The sequence below is a fragment of the Mastigoproctus giganteus genome, chromosome 2 (assembly GCF_048544385.1).
Source record: "Mastigoproctus giganteus isolate SK-2022 chromosome 2, ASM4854438v1, whole genome shotgun sequence".
NCBI lineage: Eukaryota > Metazoa > Arthropoda > Arachnida > Uropygi > Thelyphonidae > Mastigoproctus > Mastigoproctus giganteus.
The window spans coordinates 171,742,965-171,768,234 of NC_143576.1; the positions used below are offsets into that span (position 1 = coordinate 171,742,965).

Sequence of the window (25,270 nt, forward strand, 5' to 3'; positions counted from 1 at the left end):
ACCAAGCACCACTTACTGTTTCTAGCAGAATTCCCAATTATTGGTTGCTTCAACCTGCTCATCTCAGTTCCCCTAATTATTAACTTCCTTTCACCTCAAAGTAGGACATATGCAAATTACTTGTGCATATGTCCACTCCGATATTCCTTGTTAGAGACTTCCTCTTTTGGATCTCCTGTCTTAAAATTTCTTAGCCCCATTCTGTCATATTCATCATCACTTGCCTCTATCATTCTCACAACTCCAGTAATCATTTGAAACTCTTTGACACTCAACTTTCTCCAGTCCAGTTTTCCTAACAGAGAATAAATTTAGTAAATTTCCTAACAGAGAATAAATTTAGTAAATTTCCTAACAGAGAAGTAATGATGATTTTAATGTTGACAACTGCACTTACCTTCAGTTTTCTGATCACATGGATCCAACTGGTCAAGATGCTGATACTTTTGCAATTACTAATGACCTTACACAGATTGTTCATTTACTTGCCAGAATATCAAACAATTCTGACCACATACCCAACACTTTTGATCTTTTTCTCACAAACAACCTGTCCAAGTATGCGGTTGAGGTCAGTGTTCCTCGGAGTAATCCTTCCCGTGGCCGATATTAGTGGTCCTCTAGGCATGTCAAGTCATAACTTAGTAATGGTCTCTTTTTCCAATGAAACTCACAATGAATCTCACAGATCAATGGATGATCTGTAAGATTTCTGCTCTTCTTATCCTTGGTTGGATTTCCAAAGAAAAGAAGAACAAACACTGGGACCTTCTAATCCCAGCATTTGCTCAGACCATCAGTGAAATTGTGAAATTATTCTTGTAGGGATGAAATCATTTACTCCATATTCCACCTTAAAACCTTGTCCTTTATCTAAAATTTTAGCATTTCCAAAAAAATGCACGAAGGCAATTCAAGATAAGAATGTTGCAATTGCAATTGGCTTGCATCCAAATCTTCAGGTTCATTCCTGCCTATGCTAAAGCTCACAACAGTTATAAAGCAGTTATTAATCAGTCCAAGCTGGATTTTGAACAAGCTAAGAGTAGAAAACTTGCTTCTTGTTCAAATGGTAGTCAAGCAGTTTGGTCTCATTTGCTAAAGCTATTGGCTCGAGGAATGTCTTCTTTTGGCATTGTTTTGCGTTTGAAAATCAGTAGGAGGCAGTTGGTTCAGTCGGCACAATAAGCTAGAACAACTGTATAATGGCTCTTTTCATGTCCACTTGTCTTCACAGTTACAGTTTTTACCCCCTTCTTATCAACAGTTCTGTTACTTGGGACATCAAATTGAAGGGGCACTTCGTCCATATTTGCAATCTGTCCCAACTCAAACTGATGTGTCTTCCGACATTAGCATTAGTAGAGGCATATGATGCAAGAAAGCAAGCTTATGCAGCATCAACCAAAAAAAAAAAAAAAAACCCTTCCACTTCACTCCTCTGTTCGTTCGAATACCTGTCCAGCTGAGCTTTAAATTTATTTAGGCTATCAACTTCCACAACAAGGGATGGAAGTCTGTTCCACCATCCAACTACCCGCTGGCTAAAGGCAAATTTCCGCACATCTATCCTACATCTCTCTTTCCTCAATTTGAATTTATGCCCTCTCAGGTGATTATTCTGAGCAAGAGGCAGTATCCCATCAGCACTCAGCATGCTCAACCCATTCAAGGCTTTGTACACCTCTATCAGATCACCTCGCCGGTGCCCAGTCTCCAGACACTGTAATTTGCAAAACTTAAGCCTTTCTTCGTAAGGGCAACCCTTCATTCCATTCACTAACCTTGTTGCCCTTCTCTGTACTCGTTCCAGCAGCTCTACATCCTTCTTGAAATGAGGCCTCCAGACCTGTATACAGTACTCAAGGTGTGGCCCAACCATTGCCTTATACAAGGGAATAATCACCTCCCTATCCCTGCTAGAAAAATTCCTGTATATCATTGATAAGACACCATGATTTGCTCTTGCAGCCCGTCTGCACTGCTCAGAGAACTTCATATCTGCCTGCACAATTACCCCCAGGTCCTTTTCATTCTCTACCACTGTCAGTGTAGTACAACAGAGTTGATACATTGCTCTGGGGTTGCTGTTTCCTATATGTAGGAAACAGCAACCCCAGAGCAATCCTTTACATTTGTCAATGTTAAACTTCATTTGCCACCTCTCAGCCCATCTGCCCAACCTTTCCAGATCCTGTTGCAGCAGTATAGCATCAGTAGCGCCCTTAACAACCCTGCCAACCTTTGTATCGTCTGCAAACTTGGACATTAAGCTTGATATACCATCATCAATATTATTTATAAATACAGAAAACAACAATGGACCCAACACTGAACCCTGACGGACTCCACTAATAACATTAGTCCACGTTGAGCAGTGTCCATTAATTACCACTCTCTGTCTTCTGCCACTGAACCATCCCTTTATCCATAGCAACAATTTGCCACCAACGCCACACTGCTCCAATTTGTGCAGCAGTCTTCCGTGTGCAACAGTATCAAAAGCCTTTCTAAGATCCAAATACATAATGTCAAAGTTATTCCCTGCATCCAATTCTTTTGTGACTACATCATAGTATCTAATCAAATTGGTCAGGCAAGACCTTCCCTTAACAAAACCATGCTGTGTCTGAGCTATAACTGAATTCTTGTCAAGATGATCCTGCAGTGCTTCTTTAACCAGTGCTTATATTAATTTTCCTGGAACAGAAGTTAAACTCTCAGGTCTATAATTACTTGTGTCAGCCTTTGATCCTCCTTTGTGAAATGGGGTTACAATTGCACATCTCCAGTCCGTGGGTACCTCCCCTGAGTCCAAGGAAGCTCTCATAATTATGGCTAACGGATTGCTTACTTCCTTTGCTATAACTCCTTTAACTCCTTTATTAACTCCTTTAATATAACTGGATAGATCCCATCCACCCCAGGTGCCTTTCTTGTATTTATCTTCAACAATTTCTCCTCCACTTTACTCTCAATTATTACAATATCATCTAGCTCACTGCCAGTGTTTACTTCATCTATGGCATTCCCCTTCCTAAATAACTCCTCATGTGTGAATGTAGATGCAGAATATTGATTTAGTTTGTTAGCTGCCTGAGCAGGATCATGAACAGTTGAAACATTGATATCAAGTGGACCGATCTGATTCATCCTCTTCCTTCTAGAGTTTACATAAGTAAAGAACTCCTTGCTGTTTTTCTTTGCATCCCTTGCTAAAGATTTCTCGTAATCTGCCTTCGCCTGCCTAACCTGCTTTGTAACTTGGTTACAGATCAACTTATATCTATCATAGGCTTCTGTGTCACATGTTAATTTATAGGTATCCCATGCATTTTTCTTCTCTGCCATATGTCTCATTAGTTCATCTGACATCCATTTAGGCCTGAACCTTGAACAATATTTCTTAGTTGGTATGTAAAGCCTAGTAGCTTCCAAGATAAGTTCTTTGAATGCTTCCCATTTTGAGTTTGCTGTTGGTAACATCATCAGTTGGTCCCACTGTATAGAATTTAACTACTGTCTCAGACCATTGTAGTCGCCTTTACGAAAGCAATAACCCTTCCCTTTACCCCTGATGGTAGTTACCTCCTTGAGTAAATCCCACTTCAGCACACTGTGATCACTGCCACCTAGTGGTTCCTGTATCTGCAGATTCTTAATGCATGAAGAATCACTACTGATAATCAAATCAAGAGTATTGCTCCCTCTAGTTGCCTCCCGAACATGCTGATTTAGAAAACAATCATCCAATAAATCCACAAAAGCCTTGCTAGTGTGTGAGTGACCAACCCACAAATTCCAGTCAATATCTGGGAAATTAAAATCCCCCATTATAAGACTCCCTGATTTACTGGCCACTCAACTGTGGCCAGTAAATCAGGGAGTCTTATATTTCCCTGTACAGTTTCTTATTATACTCATCAGAGTCATTAGGCCTATAGCACACTCCTACTCTCAATTTTGATCTCCCAATGCTTATGTCACACCAAACTGACTCAACACTGCACTGTCCAGTGATGTTGACTGGCATCACTTCCTTGGATTTTTATGTGTTTCTTAACTAATAGCATAACCCCTCCTCCCTTACTATTCTGTCTATCCTTTCTGTAGACGTTGTACTCCCCAAATTCCAGTTCTGCATTACTTATATCTGTGTGACACCACGTCTCTGATATCCCAACAATATCTGCCTTTGATGCTTTGAGCAATACCTCAAATTCACCAAATTTATTTAATAAACTACTAGCATTGGTGTACACGCAAGTATACATGCACCTGTTCTTTTTCTTAGCTACCCTAACACAACCCATGTGTTTACTTGTACCCCAATGACTCCCAGCAGACTCTGAAATATCCTGCATCTTATTTTCCAAGCTGCTGCTCATTCCAATAGAAGCAGTGCAAGAATCACTTTCACCTCTGCCAGTGGCTACTGTTAATCTATTAGTCCTTGTATACCTCCAATCTAGCAGTTTTCCGACCCACCTAACACTGCCTCGTAGCATCAGCAAACATTCTTGCACCCTTTCTATTTAAGTGTATCCCATCCCTGTAGAAGCAGTCTCTCCTGTTAACAAGTACAGACCAGGCTGAAAAAAATTCTACCCCTTGAGCCTTGCACAATCTTTCCAGGGCCAAATTGATTGACAGGGCTCTCATCATATACTCCCTCCTATCATGTCTGGGCAGAATTGCAGACACTTTCAAATTCAACCCTAATTCATGGCTTTTTTTCAACAGTGACCTGTACTTGTTAAGTAATTCCGCCGGTGTCCTACTCTTAATATTATTAGTGCCAACGTGTACAACTATATCACCTTTTGTGCCCTTAAAAGATTGAATGACAAAACGATGAAATTCAAGGACCTTCTGCTCATAGCTTTCAGGCATCTTTTGGGCAAGTCTGGTGCGTGTACGCATGCTTAGTCCATTCCGTTTCATGAACCTGAAGCACCAATTGTGTCCTCCTTTGAAATCAGTAACTTCTTTTTCATCAGCAATTCTTCTTGCCTCATGCTGAACCATCTTTGTGGACACAGGAATTCCAATTGCCCTTTGCTCCTCAATCTATATCTTCAATTCCCTCTCTAAATTAGGCCATTTTGCTGACTTGTCTCTAATGGCCTTCTTCTGCCGTGCCGTTTTCAGTAGGGTTTCTTCTTCCCGTAGCCAGTCTCGAATTGTTTTCTCATTTGGAGGAGGACCAAACATATGTTCAGCAGCACGATTTCCATTCACTTTTGCAAACTGGATCACTTTTAACTTGAATTCAGCACTGTACAAAAATCTTTTCTGAGCCATTTCTGGGCAGAACGTGGCAAAACGTAACCAGTGCGAAAAAATGAGCGCAAAAAAGCAGGAAATGTAAGTAAAAAAAATCTACAACCACTGTATAAGACACACCCAGTTTTTAGACCCCAAATTTTTCGAAAAAAGGTGCGTTTTATACATGGGGAAATACGGTACTTACACACACAAATCTATATTACTATAAGCAATCAACTTTGCCCTCTAGGAAAGTTGGTTGCTCAAGTCCAAAAAAACTCAGTCAGCCCATTAATATTATATTGATGACCATTTACACAGCTCTATATACAAATATTATATTGATGACCATTTACACAGCTCTATATATAGAATGATTAATTTTTAATCATTCTATATCTGTTTTTTCTGTAGACCACAGAAGTCATATTTTATTTGAGAAGAAAAGAGAAACATTTACAAAATTTGGTTTTAATTTTTCTCATTATTAAATTAACTTAATTGATTACATTATCTTTATATATTGCAACTTTTTATTCTTTGTACGTTAATACTGGAGATATGATTTGGTTTCTTTTCTGGTTTCATTAATGTGCCACAGTTTTCACATTTTTTCAACATACTTTTTTAGCTAGCATTCCTTCATCTGTTTTATATTATTTTTAATCTAGCACCAACTACTTAATGTATTTTCTTCTGTAATTACATGGATGCTAATTTTTTCATATTTATTTATTTCAGTTGTGGGATTATAGAAGTGGTAATAAGCTACGAACTGTTAAATCAGACAACCTTGTTTCATATGTAAGTATTCAATATATATTTTAGATATATATTTCGTTATATATTCGGTAGTTGTGGACATTGGAATTGATTTACTGTAGATTGCAATTTTTACAAAATACGTAAGAAGGAAAGTTGTTCCAAAAAATGAAGTAAAGGAGATAAATGAGGAAAAGTTAGTCCAGAAAGTTTTGAGTTGAACTGTGAATATATATGTATGTATATATGTTTGGTTTTGGAAAAAAGATGGAATTACAGATGCTAAAGGGTAGAAGAGCAGCACCCATGGAAATATCTGTAGAAAAGGCATGCAGAAGAAACTGAAAGCTGTGTGGCAGAAAATAGAGTGAGTTTGTGAGATATCATTAATTACTAATCCCCTCTTTGGATGGAATCTAGAAGTTTCAGATGGGAGGTTTGGGGACAACACAGATATGCAAAAAATATTTAATGGTGTTTGAATTTATTGTTTGTACAGAGGCAGGAATAATTTAGGAAAAAAACAGTGCAACGGATGAAAGGGAAAGCCTAGTTTTTTTTTTTTTGTTTTTTTATTCCAAGAAAGCAATATTTATGGCATGCTTAGGCCAAGAAAGGTTAGCAATCAGGATTACCTTCAATAAATATGTGATTGTGATTTTGTCTAGAAACGCAGTGTTTTTGAAGATGAAAATGGTATCACTAACCTTTTTTTTTGCAAGAACTATGACAGGCTAGGTTTTAGAAGGATTGACATTAACTAAGTTTTTTTTTCTTAGTGCACCTTCATCGGCAAAACTATCAACAAGATTTTTAGTCAGGGAAAGAGATAAACAAGATAAAATGGGTGTGTAAAAGAACAAAACCTTGGAGAACTCCATCATTATTAGAGAAGCTAGAAGACAGAAATCCATCATCACACACAAGAGTAAGTGATCAAAAGGGAAACTGGCCACTCAGTAAATTTAAAGGAAGGCCATAAATGGAAGCTTGCTTAAAGGCTATGATATTAAATACAAAAAAAAACCATAGATAAATCAAGAACAACAACTTGAATTTCCCCAAACTTTTACATGGAATTTTTTCTAAAGATGAGCAAGATTTTTAAGAGATATTTTTAAGAAGGATGTAGAGCTGTTGGAATGAGTACAGAGAAGGGCAACAAGATTAGTGAATGGAACAAAGGGTTGCTCTTACAAAGAAAGGCTTAAGTTTTGGAAATTACAGTGTCTGGAGACTAGGGACCTGCGAGGTGATCTGATTGAGGTGTACAAAGCCTTGAATGGTTTGAGCATGCTCAATGCTGATGGGATTTTTCCTCTTGCTCAGAATAATCACCTGAGAGGGCATAAATTCAAATTGAGGAAAGACAGTTGTAAGATAGATGTGCAGAAGTTTGCCTTTAGCTAGCGGGTAGTTGATTGGTGGAACAGACTTCCATCTTTTGTTTGGAAGTTGATAGCCTAAATAAATATAAGGCTGAGCTGGACAGGTATTTGGAATGAATGGAGGGGTGAAATGGGAGCGGGTTTTTTTTGGCTGATGTTGCATAAGCTTGCTTTCTTGCATCACATGCCTCTACTAATGCGAATGCTAATATTCTTGTAGTATTTAGTAAAAGAGAGAACTACTGTCAAGAGTAAAGGGAAGATATTTTCCTTACCTAAAGATGATTACAGTGTACTTTAAATTCTTTTCAGGGACCAGCTAATGGTGTTACCACCTGTAAATTCTAAATTCAGGGAAGTAATTGCAGAAGCTATCAAGCGATATGCTTCAAGGTTTAGAACTAAATGGATGTCAAATGAACTGATGAGACTAGTAGCAGAGAAAAAAATTCATGGAATGATTATAAATTATCAGGAGATTCAGAAGTCTAAATTAAATATAGTCTGCGATCACATCACTAGGGAAGTTAGGGCAAACTAAAGCAGCTTATGAGAAGTCTTTGCCTGGAATGCAAAGAACTCTGCTTATGTTAACACTAGAAAGAAAGATATGAATCAAATTGGTCCACTAGATATGAATAGCATAACTACCGATGATCATGTTTAAGATGCTTTCAAACTGAATAAATATTTTGCAATTACATTCATACATGAAAAGATGGGATGCAAGTGGCAGAAGCATACCAAGCTATAACTGAGAACTAAATAACCTTGGGAAAACTGAGATGAAGGTGGAAAAGGGTGTTGAATTCAGAGGAAACAAAGAACTTGGGAGCTGATGGAATCTATCGAATTATATTAAAAGAAGTAGCAAAAAGAGTTAAGCAAATTTTTAGCCATAATTATGAGCATATCCTTGGATTCAGGGAATGTTCCTATAAGTTGTGCAGATATCTCCTCTAATGACAAAGGGGAAGCATAGGGTAAACTGAATAATTACAGACCTATAAGCCTAACTTCTCTCCATTGAAAATAACAGGGTTAATGGTTAAAAAAGTAATGTAGAATCATCTTGATAGGAATGCAGTTATATGGTAACACAGCATGGATTTGTTAGGGGGGAGATATTGTCTAACCAATCTGATTCATTACTGTAGTAACTGATGTAGGGACTTGATGCAAAAAGTAATTTGGACGTCATATACAGTAATACCCCAACTTACGCTACCCCGACTTATGCGAACTCGGAGTTACATGGTTCTTGATTTTTTTGTTTGGTGTATATCTAAAATTAGCTTACCAGTGATTTGGAAGTCAAATCATAAAGCTTGGGTGACAGCTTCCGTTTTTGAGGACTGGATTGGTCACTACTTCATACCTGAAGTCGAACGTTATTGCAAGTCTAAACAGATTCTATTTAAAGTGATGCTTCTTATTGACAATGCACCCGGTCACCCTCCTGCCACCCTAATTAATTTCGCCCCACGTGTGAAAGTTGTGTTTTTGCCTCCAAACACAACCAGCTTGCTTCAACCGATGGACCAGGGAGTCATCAAAACATTCAAGGCTTACTACACGAGGCATTCGTTTGCACGTCTGAATGAAGTTCAGACGTGCAAAATAGTGAGATATCTGTTATTTTGTCACTATGAGACAAAATAGTGAGATATCTGTTAAAGACTTTTGGAAACAATTCAATGTTTTAGATGCCGTAAGAATCATTGAAGAATCTTGGGGTGAAATTCACAAAAAAACATTGAATGGTGTCTGGAAGTAACTTTGCCCATTTTTTTTAAAAACCAAGATGAAAACAACACCAGAAACTGATCATGTGATAAAAGAAGTTGTTAATCTTACGAGGCAGTTAGATTTGGAAGTCAATGGTGATGATGTCAACGAGCTGTTGGATTCACATAGTCAGGAGCTGACAATGAATGAGCTCATAGAAATGCGTGAGCAAAACGTCACTGAAGTATCCGACACTTCAGACCCAGTTCCACCAGAAAAGCACATGACAATTGCAAGCTTGACAGGTCTCAGCTCAATTGAAAAGAGCTTAAAAATTTTAGAAAACATAGACTCCAACGAAGAACGCATTATAGCTACAAAGCAAGGAATAAAAAAATTATTAGCTTGCTACGAAGAAATTCTGCGTTGAAAAAAGAAGGCACTGTGTCGTCAGACAAATTTGTTAGATTTTATGAAGCCATCGACATCGAAATAACTTTTTTACGTAACCCATTTATTTTTTTAATACATATTTTGTATTAATATGTATAAAGAACTGCAATCTTATTAAATATTTTTCTTCTAAACTAGTGTTTTTGTTAGTCCTTGGTCCCAATTAAACAAAATTTATATGTATTTATATGCAAAGTTGTACCCCGACTTACGCGAATTCGACTTAAGTGATTTTCGTTGGACCCACCTATCGTGTAACTTCGGGGTATTACTGTACTTGCATTTAAGTAAAGCTTTTAATACTGTTCCACATGACTGACTGCTGTACAGATTGGAGCAGTGTAGCATTAAGAGCAAGTTACTGCTACAGATAAAGGTTATGATTGAGTGGCAGGAGATAGAATGGTTATTAATGTGCACTGCTCCTTATGCAGTATTATTACTAGTGGAATACCTCAGAGTTCACTGTTGGGCCCCCTTACCATTTTCAATATTAATTATTGATATTGATGAAGGCATATTAAGTTCAATTTCTAAGTTTGTTGATGATATAAAGGTTGTCAGAATGGGCATTGTTGCAGTAGAATACCCTAATTCCTGTCAAGCAATCAGGTTATACTACTGAACAAGACCTCGGAAATTATGCAGATAAGCTGAGAAGTGGCAGTTGAGGTTAGCATTGATAAATGTAAACTACTACTGCAAAATTACATACCGTTTGAATGATATCACACTGAAGTTAGTGAAGAATGAAAAAGACCTAGGAGTAATTGTATTCTCTTACATGAAGTTCTCTGAGCATTGTAGACAGGCTGCTAGTACAGCTCATGGAGTTCTGTAATGATATACAGGAATTTTGCCAATAGGGACAAGGAGGTAATTATCCTGTTGTGTTGTTGTTGTTGTTGTTGTTTGGTTTTTAGGAGCATTAGCAACTAAGGCCATATTGCTCCTGGGATATGGTCATTCCCTGACCTTTCCACATCCTCCGTATTTGGTGGCTCACGGGCTCGAACCCCGGTCTAATCAAGAAGCATGTGCTACGCACTGCTGCTCCTGCCCACCTGGCTACGGAGGCGCCATCCTGTTGTGTAAGGCAATGGTTAGGTGGCATCTTCAGTACTGCTTACAGGTCTGAAAACTTTATTTTAGGAAGGATGTAAATCTGCAATCCTGAGAAGAGCAACAAACTTAGTCTGGTGAACTAAAGGGTGCTCTTATCAAGAAAGACTTCAGTTCTACAAATTTCAGTATCTGGAAACTAGGCATCTGTGAGAAGACCAGATTGAATTGGTTAAGGCTTCAATTAGATTTTAAGCTAACTGCTGATGGTATCCTTGATGTTATGTACTCAACTTGGGATTATTAAGAGTATTATTATTATTAAATTATATGTGAGACCATTTGTCTTAAATAATTGAAATAATTTTTGAATTATTTGAGGCTGATGGTCCATCAGCCTAAATAAAAGTAAAGATCCATAATGATACCATAAAATCAGATAGTTGGCCTTGAGTGCTAAGCAGTCTTTCTAGTGCGATTATCTAGTGTTTTTCCTAGGGTGAGTTGTTGTTATTGTTATTTGGTTTTTAGGAGCATTAGCAACTAGGGCCATATTGCTCCGGGGATATTCCCTGACCTTTCCGCATTCTCTGTATTTGGTGGTCACAGGCTCGAACCCCGGTCAAATCAAGAAACGTGTGCTACACACTGCTGCTCCTACCCACCTGGTTACAGAGGTGCCCCTAGGGCGAGTACTAGTGCTTTCATAAACTCCAGACCGCTTACCTTACTTGTTTTCCTTACTGAGTAAATCACTGCTTCACTGCTAGCAACATACTACTCTCCTCTTCTGCTAATCATTTGGTCACTGATTGGCATCACTCCTGCCTCCACGTGGCAGGGCTGGTAACCTGGGAGAAGGAATTCCCTCTTCCAGGGAAAAATAGAGCAGTGATGGATTGCGATGCATATTCACTGCTAGAGCCCACAAGCTCTAGACCTGTTAACACTGTCTCAGAGCACGATTCCAATCATCTGAAGAGACTACAGACTGAAAAACAACTTACAGACACGCCAGCATTTCTTGTAATGCACTCACTATTCACACAATCTGTCGGCAAACTATCACCTTTTCTAATACAGAAGTGTTTAGAATTGGTTAGAATTAGTAGAGGCACATGAGGCAAGAAAGCAAGCTTATGCAGCATCAGCCAAAAAAAAAAAAAAAAAAAAAACACTCCCATTTCACCCCTTCATTCGTTCCAAATACCTGTCCAGCTCAGCCATAAATTTATTTAGGCTGTCAACTTCCACAACAAAAGATGGAAGTCTGTTCCACCAATTAACTATCCACTGGCTAAAGGCAAACTTCCGCACATCTATCTTACAAATGTCTTTCCTCAATATGAATTTATGCCCTCGCAGGTGCCTAGTCTCACTAGGCACCTATGAGGAGTCTAGTGAGACTAGACTTTCTTCGTAAGAGCAACCCTTTGTTCCATTCACTAATCTTGTTTCCCCTCTCTGTACCCATTACAACAGCTCTACACCCTTCTTAAAATGAGGCCTCCAGACCTGTATACAGTATTCAGGGTGTGGCCTGACCATTGCCTTATACAAGGGGATAATCACCTCCTTATCCCTGCTAGAAAAATTCTTGTATATCATTGACAAGACACCATGAGCTATTCTTGCAGACCGTCTGCACTTATCAGAAAACTTCATATCTGCCTGCACAATTACCCCCAGATCCTTTTCATTCTCTACCACTGTCAGTGTAGTACCACAGAGTTGATATGTTACTTTGGGGTTACTGCTTCCCATATGTAGTACTTTACATTTGTCATTTGCAATGTTAAACTTCATTTGCCACCTCTCAGCCAATCTGCTCAACTTTCGTAGATCTTGTCGCAGTGGCATATTGTCATTAACAACTCTGCCAACCTTCATATCTTCTGCAAACTTGGACATTAAGCCTGATATACCATCATCAATATCATTTATAAATACAGAAAACAAAAAACAACAATGGACCCAACACTGAACCCTAAGGGACTCCACTAATAACATTAGTCCACAAAGAGCAGTGTCCGTTGATTACCACTCTCTGTCTTCTTCCACTCAACCATCCCTTTATCCATAGCAGCAGTTTGCCTCTAATGCTGCACTGCTCCAATTTTTGTAGTAGTCTTCCATGTGCAACAGTATCAAACGCACCCCAGGTGCCTTCCTTATGTTTAACTTCAACAATTTCTCCTCCATTTTGCTCTCCGTTATTACAAAATCACTTATCTCCCTGTTAGAGTTCATCAGATAGGGCTGATGAACTCAGCCGTAACTGAAGTAGAGGGTGTCCCTCAGGGTTCGACACTGAGTCCAACCCTATTTGAGGCGCCTCCATAGCCAGGTGGGAAGGAGCAGCAGTGCGTAGCACACGCTTCTTGATTAGACCGGGGTTCGAGCCCGTCACCACCAAATATGGAGAATGCGGAAAGGTCATGGAATGACCACCGTATATCCCGGAGCAATATGGCCTTAGTTGCTAATGCTCCTAAAAAAAAAACCAAATAACAAATAACAAATAACCAACCCTATTTGTGATTAAGGTCAACAATATATTGGAAGATCTTCCAAAAACCTGGAAGATCTATCCAGTTATATTAAAGGAAGCAGCAAAGGAAGTAAGCAAACCCTTAGCCATAATTATGAGAGCTTCCTTGGACTCGGGGGAAGTACCCATGGACTGGAGATGTGCAAATGTGACCCCAATTCACAAAGGAGGATCAAAGGGCGACACAAGTAATTATAGACCTGTTAGTTTAACTTCTGTTCCTGGAAAATTAATGGAGGCACTGGTTAAAGAAGCACTGCAGGATCATTTAGACAAGACTTCAGTTATAGCTCAGACATAGCATGGTTTTGTTAAGGGGAAGTCTTGCCTGACCAATTTGATTGGATACTATGATGCAGTCACAAAAGAACTGGATGCAGGGAATAACTTTGATATTATATACTTGGATCTTAGAAAGGCTTTTGATACTGTTGCACATGGAACACTGCTGCACAAATTGGAGCAGTTGGAGGCAAATTGCTGCTATGAATAAAGGGGTGGTTGAGGGGGAGAAGACAGAGAGTGGTAATCAATGGACACTGCTCATCGTGGACTAATGTTATTAGTGGAGTCCCTCAGGGTTCAGTATTGGGTCCATTATTGTTTTCTGTATTTATAAATGATATTGATGATGGTATATCAAGCTTAATGTCCAAGTTTGCAGACGATACGAAGGTTGGCAGGGTTGTCAAGGACACTACTGACACTATGCTACTGCAACAGGATCTGGAAAGGTTGAGCAGATGGGCTGAGAGGTGGTAAATGAAGTTTAACATTGACAAATGTAAAGTACTACATATGGGAAACGGCAACCCCAGAGCAACGTATCAACTCTGTGGTACTACACTGACAGTGGTAGAGAATGAAAGGGACCTGGGGGTGGTTGTGCAGGCAGATATGAAATTTTCTGAGCAGTGCAGACGGGCTGCAAGAGTAGCTCATGGTGTATTGTCAATGATATATAGGAATTTTTCTAGCAGGGATAAGGAGGTGATTATTCCCTTGTATAAGGCAATGGTCAGACCGCATCTAGAGTACTGTATACAGGTCTGGAGGCCTGATTTCAAGAAGGATGTAGAGATGCTGGAACAAGTACAGAGAAGGGCAACAAGATTAGTGAATGGAACAAAGGGGTGCTCTTACGAAGAAAGGCTTACGTTTTGCAAATTACAGTGTCTGGAGACTAGGCACCGGCGAGATGATCTGATAGAGGTGTATAAAGCCTTGAATGGTTTGAGCATGCTCAATGCTGATGGGATTCTTCCTCTTGCTCAGAATAAACACCTGAGAGGGCATAAATTCAAATTGAGGAAAGACAGATGTAGGATAGACGTGAGGAAATTTGCCTTTAGCCAGCGGGTGGTTGGTTGCTGGAATAGACTTCCATCCCTTGTCATGGAAGTTGATAGCCTAAATAAGTTTAAGGCTCAGCTGAACAGGTATTTTGAATGAACAGAGGGGTGAAGTGGAAGTGGTTATTTTTTATTTATTTATTTATTTTTATTTATTTATTTATTTTTTTTTTTGGCTGATGCTGCATAAGCTTGCTTTCTTGCATCAAATGCCTCTACTAATGCTAATGCTAAAACTATTGAAGTATACATGTATGCAGACGAATATCCTGCCATATCCCACCATATCCTGCCAATCACAAAATATGAATACTATCGAAAGACAGTTACAAATTGCTCTAAACAGAATAGAATCCTGGACTTTATGCAATGGATAACATCTTACCGAACAGAAATCTCCAACCACTCATTTCTGCAAACTTCGGTCACTATCCTGATCTTGAGCTAAAGATAAAAAATGTGCCAGTTCCTCTTGCTAACACTGTCCGTTTTTTGGCTTTTTACCACATAGAAAACTGAACTTTCAAGCACATGGCCTATCTTCGAACCATCTGCTTGAAGAAATTGAATATCCTTCAGTATGTGTGTCATCCGTGTCATCAGGTGCTGATCGGCATACCCTTGTCCATCTTTATAGAGCTTTCATCAGGTCTTCTTTGGACTATGGTTCTCCATTGTGTGACTCTGTGAGGAAGAGTGCTTTATAGCAATTAAATACCATCTAGCACAGTGCTCTGAGAGTTTCTCTAGGGGCTTTCAGACCCTCCCCAGTTCAGAGCCTTTACATTGAAGCCCACGAACCTCCCTTACATCTACAGAGGAAAACATTACTTTTGATGTATACCACAAAAATCTGCAGTCTTCCCTTTAACCCTGTACAACATCAAATGGAAGTCATTTTACAATAGTAAACCAAATGAAAACAGACCTGCTGCACTTAGACTTAAAGAACTGACTCAAACATGGAACATAGAAATTGGCAATATATATCAGGACATGACTCCGCCTGATCCACCGTGGACAAATATTCCTGCAATTTATGACTATTTCCAACAGTGGGGAAAGAACACTGTCTCCTTCAATATCGCACAGTTACATGAAACTTACTATCTGCTTCTAATTGACAGGCCTATAAGATCTATACAGACAGATCAAAAACTGAGCCCCAAGTAGGTCCTGCAGCAATCTTCATGGCATTCACTGCTTCTGTCTCATTACCTGTAGAATGCAGTATCTTCACTGCTGAGCTTTATGCTATAAACTTGGCTCTAGATCAGCTTACTCAACTTCTAATTTCGTCTGCCTTAATATACACTGACTCGCTCAGTGCTGTATCTGCCATAAATAGTAATACCAACTCCTCTCACCCTGTAATGAAACAAATCCATTCTAAATTACTTGCTTGTAATGAGTCAAACCAAACTGTGACATTCTGCTGGATTCTAGGACATTGTGGAATAACAGGAAATGAAAGAGCAGATCTTGCAGCCAAACAACCAGATACTTCTCTTTTGCAGAATTTTCAAACTCCATATACCGATTATAAACATATTTTTGGTAAAGCATGTTACAATAGCTGGTCACTAATCTGGAGAGGTTATCCAGGAAACAAACTATACCAAATAAAACCAGAACCAAAGCTGTCTCCAGCTTCTGGGAAAGCAGATGAGAAGAAACAATTTTAGGAAGGCTAAGGATTGGGCATACTCACCTCACTCACCTGTATCTATTAACTAATGACAGCACTCTCCAATGTACATCATGTCAAGTACAACTGACCACTTGCCATTTGTTAGTGGACTGTCCCCACTTTCAAAATATCCGCTTAAACAACTTTAAATCAATTGCTAATACACAATCATCAATAAATTTATTGCAGATTCTGGGAGATGATCCTAATAAAAAATAACTGTTTACTTTCCTAAATCGGATATGAATATATCATAAAATATAGTTATTATTTCATATTCACCATTAGAAAGCCAAAAATTGGCCCCAGCAGTGTATGTGTCGTTAAATTCAACAAAAACCACCAGGTAGTATCAAAGGCTTTATCAGTGTCTGGATTGCCCACGATTGACACTGTTTCATGACAATAGCATTGTGAATGTGAGATTCGACTTTGGTGAGTATGTTCAAAATGGATCTCTTCTTATAAAAGCCATTGTGATGGTGTGTTAAGAGATTCTGTAATTCAGGGATTCAACTAAGACCCATGCCATCCTTTTGAAAATTTTGTCCATGGAAGTTGTAAGATATTTTGTATCTTATTATATCTTACAACATTTATAACTTTGAATCAGGAATCTTTGCCTTGTTTTGATTAAGGAAAGGATGATGGCATATCCGGGAAAGAGGATAGGCTTTTACAGAGAAGGTCCAATTATAGAAAACCAGAAGGGTGTGTAGGATGTTTGAGCATAGCAGAGATAATTTGGTCCTGTGGTAGTATTTGGAGATTTATTTAATATATCCACTTTAATGTATTAGAAGGGGAAATAGTATAGAGCAATTCTGCTAGTATTAACAGTTTCTTGAGGAGTGGACAAATTCTTATCACTGCTATAGGATACTTGCAGAAGTAACTTCAAGCATAATTTTTTTATTTGTAGTGAAGTATCTGTATTGCACCATTGGTTTCAGTGGCACAGCTGCTTTTTTAAGATTTTGGAATGTAAACACAAATGCAGCTAGTATGTGATTGGTGGTGCAAGTAGCTGCATCATCTTTGAGTCAACATTCAACACAAAGTCTTCCAAAAAGGGCATGGGCAAAGTAGCTAACCCAATTCACTTTGTTAAACTCCCAAGTAGTTCATCATTCAGGGCATGAAGTTACCTCTGTTTGTAGTGAGCAAATGATATTGAAGTGATCACTGTGTTGTAGACCATTTAACAACAACCATCTCTTGGAAAAAATAATGGTGAATAAATGAATAAATTAATGGCAGAAGTAGATCTTGTAGGTTAGGTGAATATAGGTGGGAGAAACAGAGAATTTATTAGAGTTGTGATTATCCATGAATGTCTCAATCAGTTTGTCTCATGTTAGTAGAGAATCACTGCCCCTGGCCTTACATTGGTTAATAGGTACTTTAGTTGCCAAATAGCCAGAGGCAGAGAATGCATAATGAGATTAAGTTTTACGTGAAAGTATGTTGAGATGTAAATGGAAGTAAGGGTGATTGATATTCCATCATACAAGACACTCAAAAAGAACTGCTTAAAAACCACTTCTCTGCTCTCTCTCTCTTTCTCTCTTCAAAATCTGGGACTCTTCTCACCAAAGCTCCCATTTACAAACTCCATTGTGTGGTTGTAGTAACACCTACAGTGGACAGAAGAAACAGAGTCTTTATGAGAGTCAAAGAACACCACATCGACAATGCCAGAATAATAAAATTGAATCCTATCTTTCTCTCATGAACAGAGAGATACAGTCTCTCTTTTTTTTCCCAAACTTCCAGCTCAGTTTTAAAAACATAAAAGTTCGATAATAGATTATTTAAAATATTTATTATTTGAACAATAGAAAATAATATAAACAAAAAAAGAGATAAAGAGAGATAAGGACCAGATTCACATATTCAGAAACAGTCCTGGTACCAATTAAAAAGATAAGCCCACTCAATAAACAGAATTTCTCAAAAAAATGGCCTGACACAGTAAATTAATTTTGTCAAACAAGTAACAATGACACCTGGGTCCAGAGTACAGTCATCCTCGATTTGCTGCACAGTGCTAATCCATGCACTGTGCAGCAAATCTTCCATTTCACCCTTCCATTCATTCGAAATACCTGTCCAGCTGAGCCTTAAATTTATTTAGGCTATCAACTTCCACAAGGGATGAAAGTCTGTTCCACCAACCAACTGCCCGCTGGCTGAAGGCAAATTTCTGCACATCTATCTTTCCTCATCTGTCTTTCCTCAATCTGAATTTATGCCCTCTCAGGTGATTATTCTGAGCAAGAGGAAGAATCCCATTGGCATTGAGCATGCTCAAACCATTCAAGGCTTTATACACCTCTATCAGATCACCTCTCCGGTGCCTAGTCTCCAAACACTGTAATTTGCAAAACTTAAGCCTTTCTTTGTAAGAGCAACCCTTTGTTCCATTCACTAATCTTGTTGCCCTTCTCTGTACTCGTTCCAGCAGCCCTACATCCTTCTTGAAATGAGGCCTCCAGACCTGTATACAGTACTCAAGGTGTGGCCTGACCATTGCCTTATACAAGGGAATAATCACCTCCTTATCCCTGCTAGAAAAATTCCTGTATATCATTGACAATACACCATGAGCTACTCTTGCAGCCCGTCTGCACTGCTCAGAGAACTTCATATCTGCCTGCACAACCACCCCCAGGTCCCTTTCATTCTCTACCACTATCAGTGTAGTACCACAGAGTTGATACGTTGCTCTGGGGTTGCTGTTTCCCATATGTAGTACTTTACATTTGTCAATGTTAAACTTCATTTGCCACCTCTCAGCCCATCTGCTCAACCTTTCCAGATCCTGTTGCAGCAGCAGCATACTGTCAGTAGCGTCCTTTACAACCCTGCCAACCTTTGTATCGTCTGCAAACTTGGACATTAAGCTTGATATACCATCATCAATATCATTTATAAATACAGAAAACAATAATGGACCCAACACTGAACCCTGAGGGACTCCACTAATAACATTAGTCCACGATGAGCAGTGTCCATTGATTACCACTCTGTCTTCTCCCCCTCAACCATCCCTTTATCCATAGCAGCAATTTGCCTCCAATGCCACACTGCTCCAATTTGTGCAGCAGCTTCCATATGCAACAGTATCAAAAGCCTTTCTAAGATCCAAATATATAATATCAAAGTTATTCCCTGCATCCAGTTCTTTTGTGACTGCATCATAGTATCTAATCAAATTGGTCAGGCAAGACTTTCCCTTAACAAAACCATGTTGTGTCCAAACTGTAACTGAAGTCTTGTCTAGATGATCCTGCAGTGCTTCTTTAACCAGTGCCTCCATTAATTTTCCTGGAACAGAAGTTAAACTCACAGGTATATAATTACTTGTGTCAGCCTTTGATCCTCCTTTGTGAATTTAGGTCACATTTGCACATCTCCAGTCTATGGGTACCTCCCCTGAGTCCAAGGAAGCTCTCATAATTATGGCTAAGGGTTTGCTTACTTTCTTTGCTGCCTCCTTTAATATAACTGGATAGATCCCATCCACCCCAGGTGCCTTTCTTGTGTTTATCTTCAACAATTTCTCCTCCACTTTACTCTCAATTATTACAAGATTATCTAGCTTACTGCCAGAGTTGAATACACCTCTGGCAATCCCCTCGCTGAATAACTCCTCATGTGTGAATGTCGATGCAAAATATTCATTTAGTTTGTTAGCTACCTGAGCAGGATCATCAACTGTTGAACCATCGATATCAAGTGGACCAATCTGATTCATCCCCTTCCTTCTAGAGTTTAAAAATTTGGCTAGTTTTTTAAGGGTAAACTTTTTGTGTGTTGCTATCTCTGCTCTTTCTTATTTTTATTTGTTTAATCATTTTTGCAGATAACATTTTTGTTATCTTCTTCACATTATGATAAAATATTGTCCACTGATAAATTGTTCTCTATGAGGTTCAAGGACTTCTGTATTATCTGCAGGTTCCAGGTCTTCAAATCCCTCTCAAGTAACCATTTTTCTAATTCTCACAATCTCAACTACCTTTGTAGTTTCAACTGTGGCTTCTAAATAATGCAGCTTTCTGTCCACAACCTTTGCTAGGCTGCTTTCATTGTTGAGTTCTTAAGTTCTTCTCAGGTGAATTAATATTTTTTTCCAGCAGGATTTCTCAAAAAATCAAGAAATTTTATAATTACACCAATAATCATGAAGTGAAGGAATGTTTGTTCCATCTGTAGCTTTTGCCATTTGTGAAAAAAGATCTTAGGTAATAGAGTTTAAAGACAAGCAGGATTTTGAATGCTATGTTTCTCTTCAAACAATATTTTTTTGTTTCAATGCAACTCTTCAAACAATATTTTTTTGTTTCAATGCAACTCTTCAAACAATATTTTTTTGTTTAAATGCAACTCTTCGAACAATATTTTTCTGCTTCAACACAAAAGCAATTTAAAAACCAATCCTCAAAGATTGTAGCTGTCATCCAGGCTTTTTTGCTCAATTTCAAAAGAACTGATAAAGAGCTTTTTGATATTCCTTTAAAGGCATGAGGATTTTCTGATATATAAATTAGAAACAGTTTGCACTTAAAGTCACCTCTGCATTGCCACATAACACTGCTGTTAAGCAGTGTTAACCTGTCTTTTGAAACTTTGAAACCTGGGGGAGGTTCTCTCTTCTTTTGAAATGAATGTTTGACTTGGCATATGCTTACAAAATAAGCCAGTCTCATCAGCATTAAAAACTTGACTTGCTAGAACCCTCAGTCACTATAATATCCTTTAAGGTTTTCGGATACATGGAAGTAGTTTTTGTATCCAACACTGGCTGCTTTGCCATTAATTTTAGATTGTTAAGATGTTGAACACTTTTTAAAATTTTGAAACCAACCCTTGCTGACCTCAAAAGACATCTGCATTGGATGGAATGGCTTCTCCTTGCAGGTAATTAAAAAGTTGGAGAGCTTTGGCACAAATAACATCAGAACTAAGATGTATTCTATTTTGATTACGATTCTCTATCAAGAAAGCAGATAATTTTTTCAGTTTTTTTCTATTATAGGATTTCTCATTTTTATAACAATTTTTACAGCCAGTGATGTGAAACAGGTAACCGAATTCTTAATTTTCTCAGAATTTTGTCTACTTTTTCATGTGCTAGATTCATTTATGCTATATTTCCTGGCCAATGCCACAATCTTTATGCCATTTTCTAACTCCTTAATGATTTTTAATTTTTCCTCTAAATTTAAAATTTTTTTTGTTGTAGCTTTCTTCATTTTAGGCCCTGTAAAATGAACATATATAGTTAAACACACCTTTTATGTACATAAGAAGTAGTAAAGAACTATCATTTTTATACTGAATGGAATGTATCAGCAAAAAATATTTTATGTTATTTGAAAAGAAAACCTTTTTTGATAATTAAAATATTGTGCGCGAAACTCATGCTTCACTTTCCAAAATTTTAGTAGTAAATGAATTTTACTACTGCACAATAGTAAAACTGTGCCGTAAGAAATGGCACAAATTGAGGAGTGACATTACTCTAGTCAAACATATATTGTTGTAACCATACATCAGAAATATTGTAATTTGTTAGTTTGGTCTTTTGATGTTTCTTGTGATGGTGCAACAACAAACTTAGAAGTAAGTGATTTACCCTAGTATTCAAGTATTAGCTTTTTAAGATAATAAGGTTAATTGAAGGTATTTGACATGAATGTATATATTAAAATTAAATTAGACATTAAAATAAAAAAATTAAGAATTTAATTCTTAATTACTTAAATTAAATTAAATAAATACAATAAAGATAAATAATAAGTAAATCATCTTGTGTTTAATCAATGAAGAAGTAGAAAAGAAAAAATGCATGCAATATATGATTTGCAGACTATTATAAACAATCAGTACAGGGTTGTTAAAATTAAAGTATCCTTATGTAGAGGGCTCTGGAGTGAGTTCTAACGCTCATACTGAAAAGAAATTTTATTTGGACAACAGGTACAACAAAGAATGCACTCACCATTTATTTGAAAAAAAAAAATTAGTTACAAAATTTGTCACTGTATGGCACGTAACTACCTTAGTTTACGATTATGCAAATAATTTACGTTATTTGCATAATCGTAAGTTATTGCCACAGTGCCACTACTCAGCTCTACTGTACTGTATAAAAGCAAAGCAGTCTCCTCAAAATCATACAGTAGATGTTTGCCTGCACTTCAGCAGCAATGCCAACAACGTTGCAGGAAAAGGCACTATTAGTGAAGCTGTACTATGCAGCTGCGGCTATCAAGAGAATTCTGGCGTCAGAAGCGCATAAGGCGTGGACCTATGACTGTTTGTGCTATCTGCAAAATGATTGCAAAATTTGAAGTGAAAGGACATCTTGGTGTACAACCAGGTAGAGGTCAAAACGAGTGGACTCTTCTCGTGTTGAAGATGTGGCTATGGCTGTCGTGGATTTATCAAGTCAATCTCCATGTGGTAGTGCAAGTGTTTCTCGTGAAGTGGACATTCTGTATTCCACTGTAAGGCTAGTATTGCATCAGGTGTTGCGGTACTATCCTTACAAGATGCATATGCTACAGTAGCTAAAGCATGGTGATGCAGATATTCATTTCACATACGAACTTCAGTTTCTGGCACGAATGACAGTGAATATCACTTAGCCATGGAACATCCTTTGGAGTGATGAAGCCCACTTCTGCTTAAATGGACAAGTGAATATGCACAACTGTCACATTTGCACAACAGAAAACCCTTGAGTTATCCAAAAGGTCCTGTTGCATTCTCCAAAAGTGACAGTGTGGTGTGGATTTATGGCCACATTCATGATTGGGCCATATTTTTTTGAACAGGTAATACTGACTGGACCCCCACACCTGTTCCGTCACTGGACAGCGATATTATGAAATGTTGGCAAATTTCGCAATACTGGAGCTGCAACAACATGGGTGCCTTCAGAATACCATACTCATGCAAGATGGTGCGCCACCCCTCATCCATCGTTGTATCCAAAGATTGCTAAGGCAACACTTTACAGATGAACGGGCCATCAGCTGTTGTTTCCAGACATCTTGGCTACCCCGATCACTGGATCTCACCCCATGCAACTTCTGGTTGTGGGGTTTTTTGAAGAACCAGGTGTATCAGGAAGGAAGGATGTCAAACTCTGGCAGATCCGAAGGACAGCATTAGATATCATATGCTGGCTATTCCAGTTGACATGTTACGTTCTGCTGTAGAAAATGCTGTTCTTCGAATGGAAACTGTTGTTGACCAAAATGGAGGACACATTGAACAATTGTAGTGCTGTTCAAGTAATCACTTGAACAGCATTACAATTGTTCAATGTATTGCCACAGTGCCATATAGTGACAAATTTTGTAGCTAATTTTTTTTTTTCCAATAAATGACAAGTGCATTCTTTATCGTACCTGTTGTCCAAATTTCTCTTCAGTACAAGCCTTAGAACTCACTCCAGAGCCCTCTATATAGGGATACTTTAATTTTAACAACCCTGTATTTCAAAAACTTCACACAGGTGAAATACTTTTAGCTCATGTCATTCAAATATCATATTAGTCTGAACCTTGCATTTTTTCATCTAATAAAATATTAGTGGTCACTTAAGTTCATTTTAATATCACAAAATACAAAGGTATCAAACAGAAGTTTAGTTTTGTACAAAGGCTTACAAACATCTGTATCATTCATTGTAGCAAATTGTATATTTCATCACTGAAAATTTCATTTTCGATTTTTATGAATAAAAGTTTGCATTCATTGCTTTTATGAATAAAAGCAATGAATGCAAACTTATTTACTCATATATATATATATACATACTCTTTTTTTTGTACGTAGCTATACTGTTCACGCTGGATGGGAACGGGCCACATATTAACAGGAGGTGGACGTAAGAATTTGTTCCGTATTATAGACAGCAATGTTTGGGTGGTAAGTGTTTTTTTGGACCACCAAGGAAGTATAAATTTTTATTTAAATTAATTATTGACAAGAAATTAATTTGTGTTGTTAATTAAACTGACTGCTCTTTCTCTTTCTCTCTCTCTCTCTCTCTCTCTCGGTAGCATCCTGTTTTGAGAAACACTGGGGATATCAGCCTATATATGGGAACAGTATATGATAATGATGCACATATTTAGAAGACAAATAGTAATAGTACTAGCAGCAGAAGAGAACATTTTTTTGAGGACAAGGAAGCAGTATTTGTGATACATTCTTAACTAGGGTGACCAGATGCTAAAGACCACAAATGGAACAAAAATAAGTTTTAAAGCCTGAAATCTGGGAGGGGGGGGGGTGACAACCAGGCCAATGAGAAATTCACCATATTTAGTTAATATGTGCTCAAAAAATGAAAAATATATGTTTTTGAAACAGAGTGTTTCAAAAACATATATACAGAGGGGATTTCAGAGACGTGGTGTCACACAGTTATAAGGAATGCAGAACTGGAATTTGGGGAGTACAATGTCTACAGAAAGGATACAAGGTCTAGACAGAATAAATTATGACAAGTTTAATAATAGGAAAAACATACATACATTAAATTAGATACATATAAAAGCTTTCGGTTAGTTTGTTAACCTTTCTCAGTCAAACTGACAGTTAAGAGTGGAACATGAGGGCGTATACTGACAGTCATGCACATGAACTGCATGATTAACTGTTGGATGTTGAAGCCTGTGGCTGTGATGCATGCGGATGTTGCCAATGTTGGCAACGTCTAAACTTAACACCAAATATCAGTCAACCATAAACAATATGTACATTGGTTCTAGCTTTAGACCATCCCACAACACAAGTGGGGAGACATTAACAAACCAATTCTATTTCCTGAATCCTAACATTAGGTAAACAGAAAAGAAAGAAAATCATGTCTAGACAAAAGCTAAGTTAAGTTTTAAGCCCATTACAATTCAATACGAGCAAAGAGTTAGCAAAACCTACCCACAGCGAGAGTACAGCGAGAGACAATAAAACAAAATTAGAATACATT

At 38.0% G+C, this 25,270-nt stretch overlaps 1 protein-coding gene across 1 annotated transcript in view; it reads left to right on the forward strand.

Annotated features, from left to right (window-relative positions):
• Positions 1–25,270, forward strand: part of LOC150089751 (WD repeat-containing protein 89 homolog) — a 136,780-nt gene that overhangs the window by 105,598 nt on the left and 5,912 nt on the right. The window contains exons 8-9 of the mRNA XM_090390092.1: positions 6,010–6,072; positions 24,112–24,204. Coding sequence (XP_090246218.1) covers positions 6,010–6,072; positions 24,112–24,204 — 156 coding nt within the window. The remainder of the gene's footprint in view (positions 1–6,009; positions 6,073–24,111; positions 24,205–25,270) is intronic.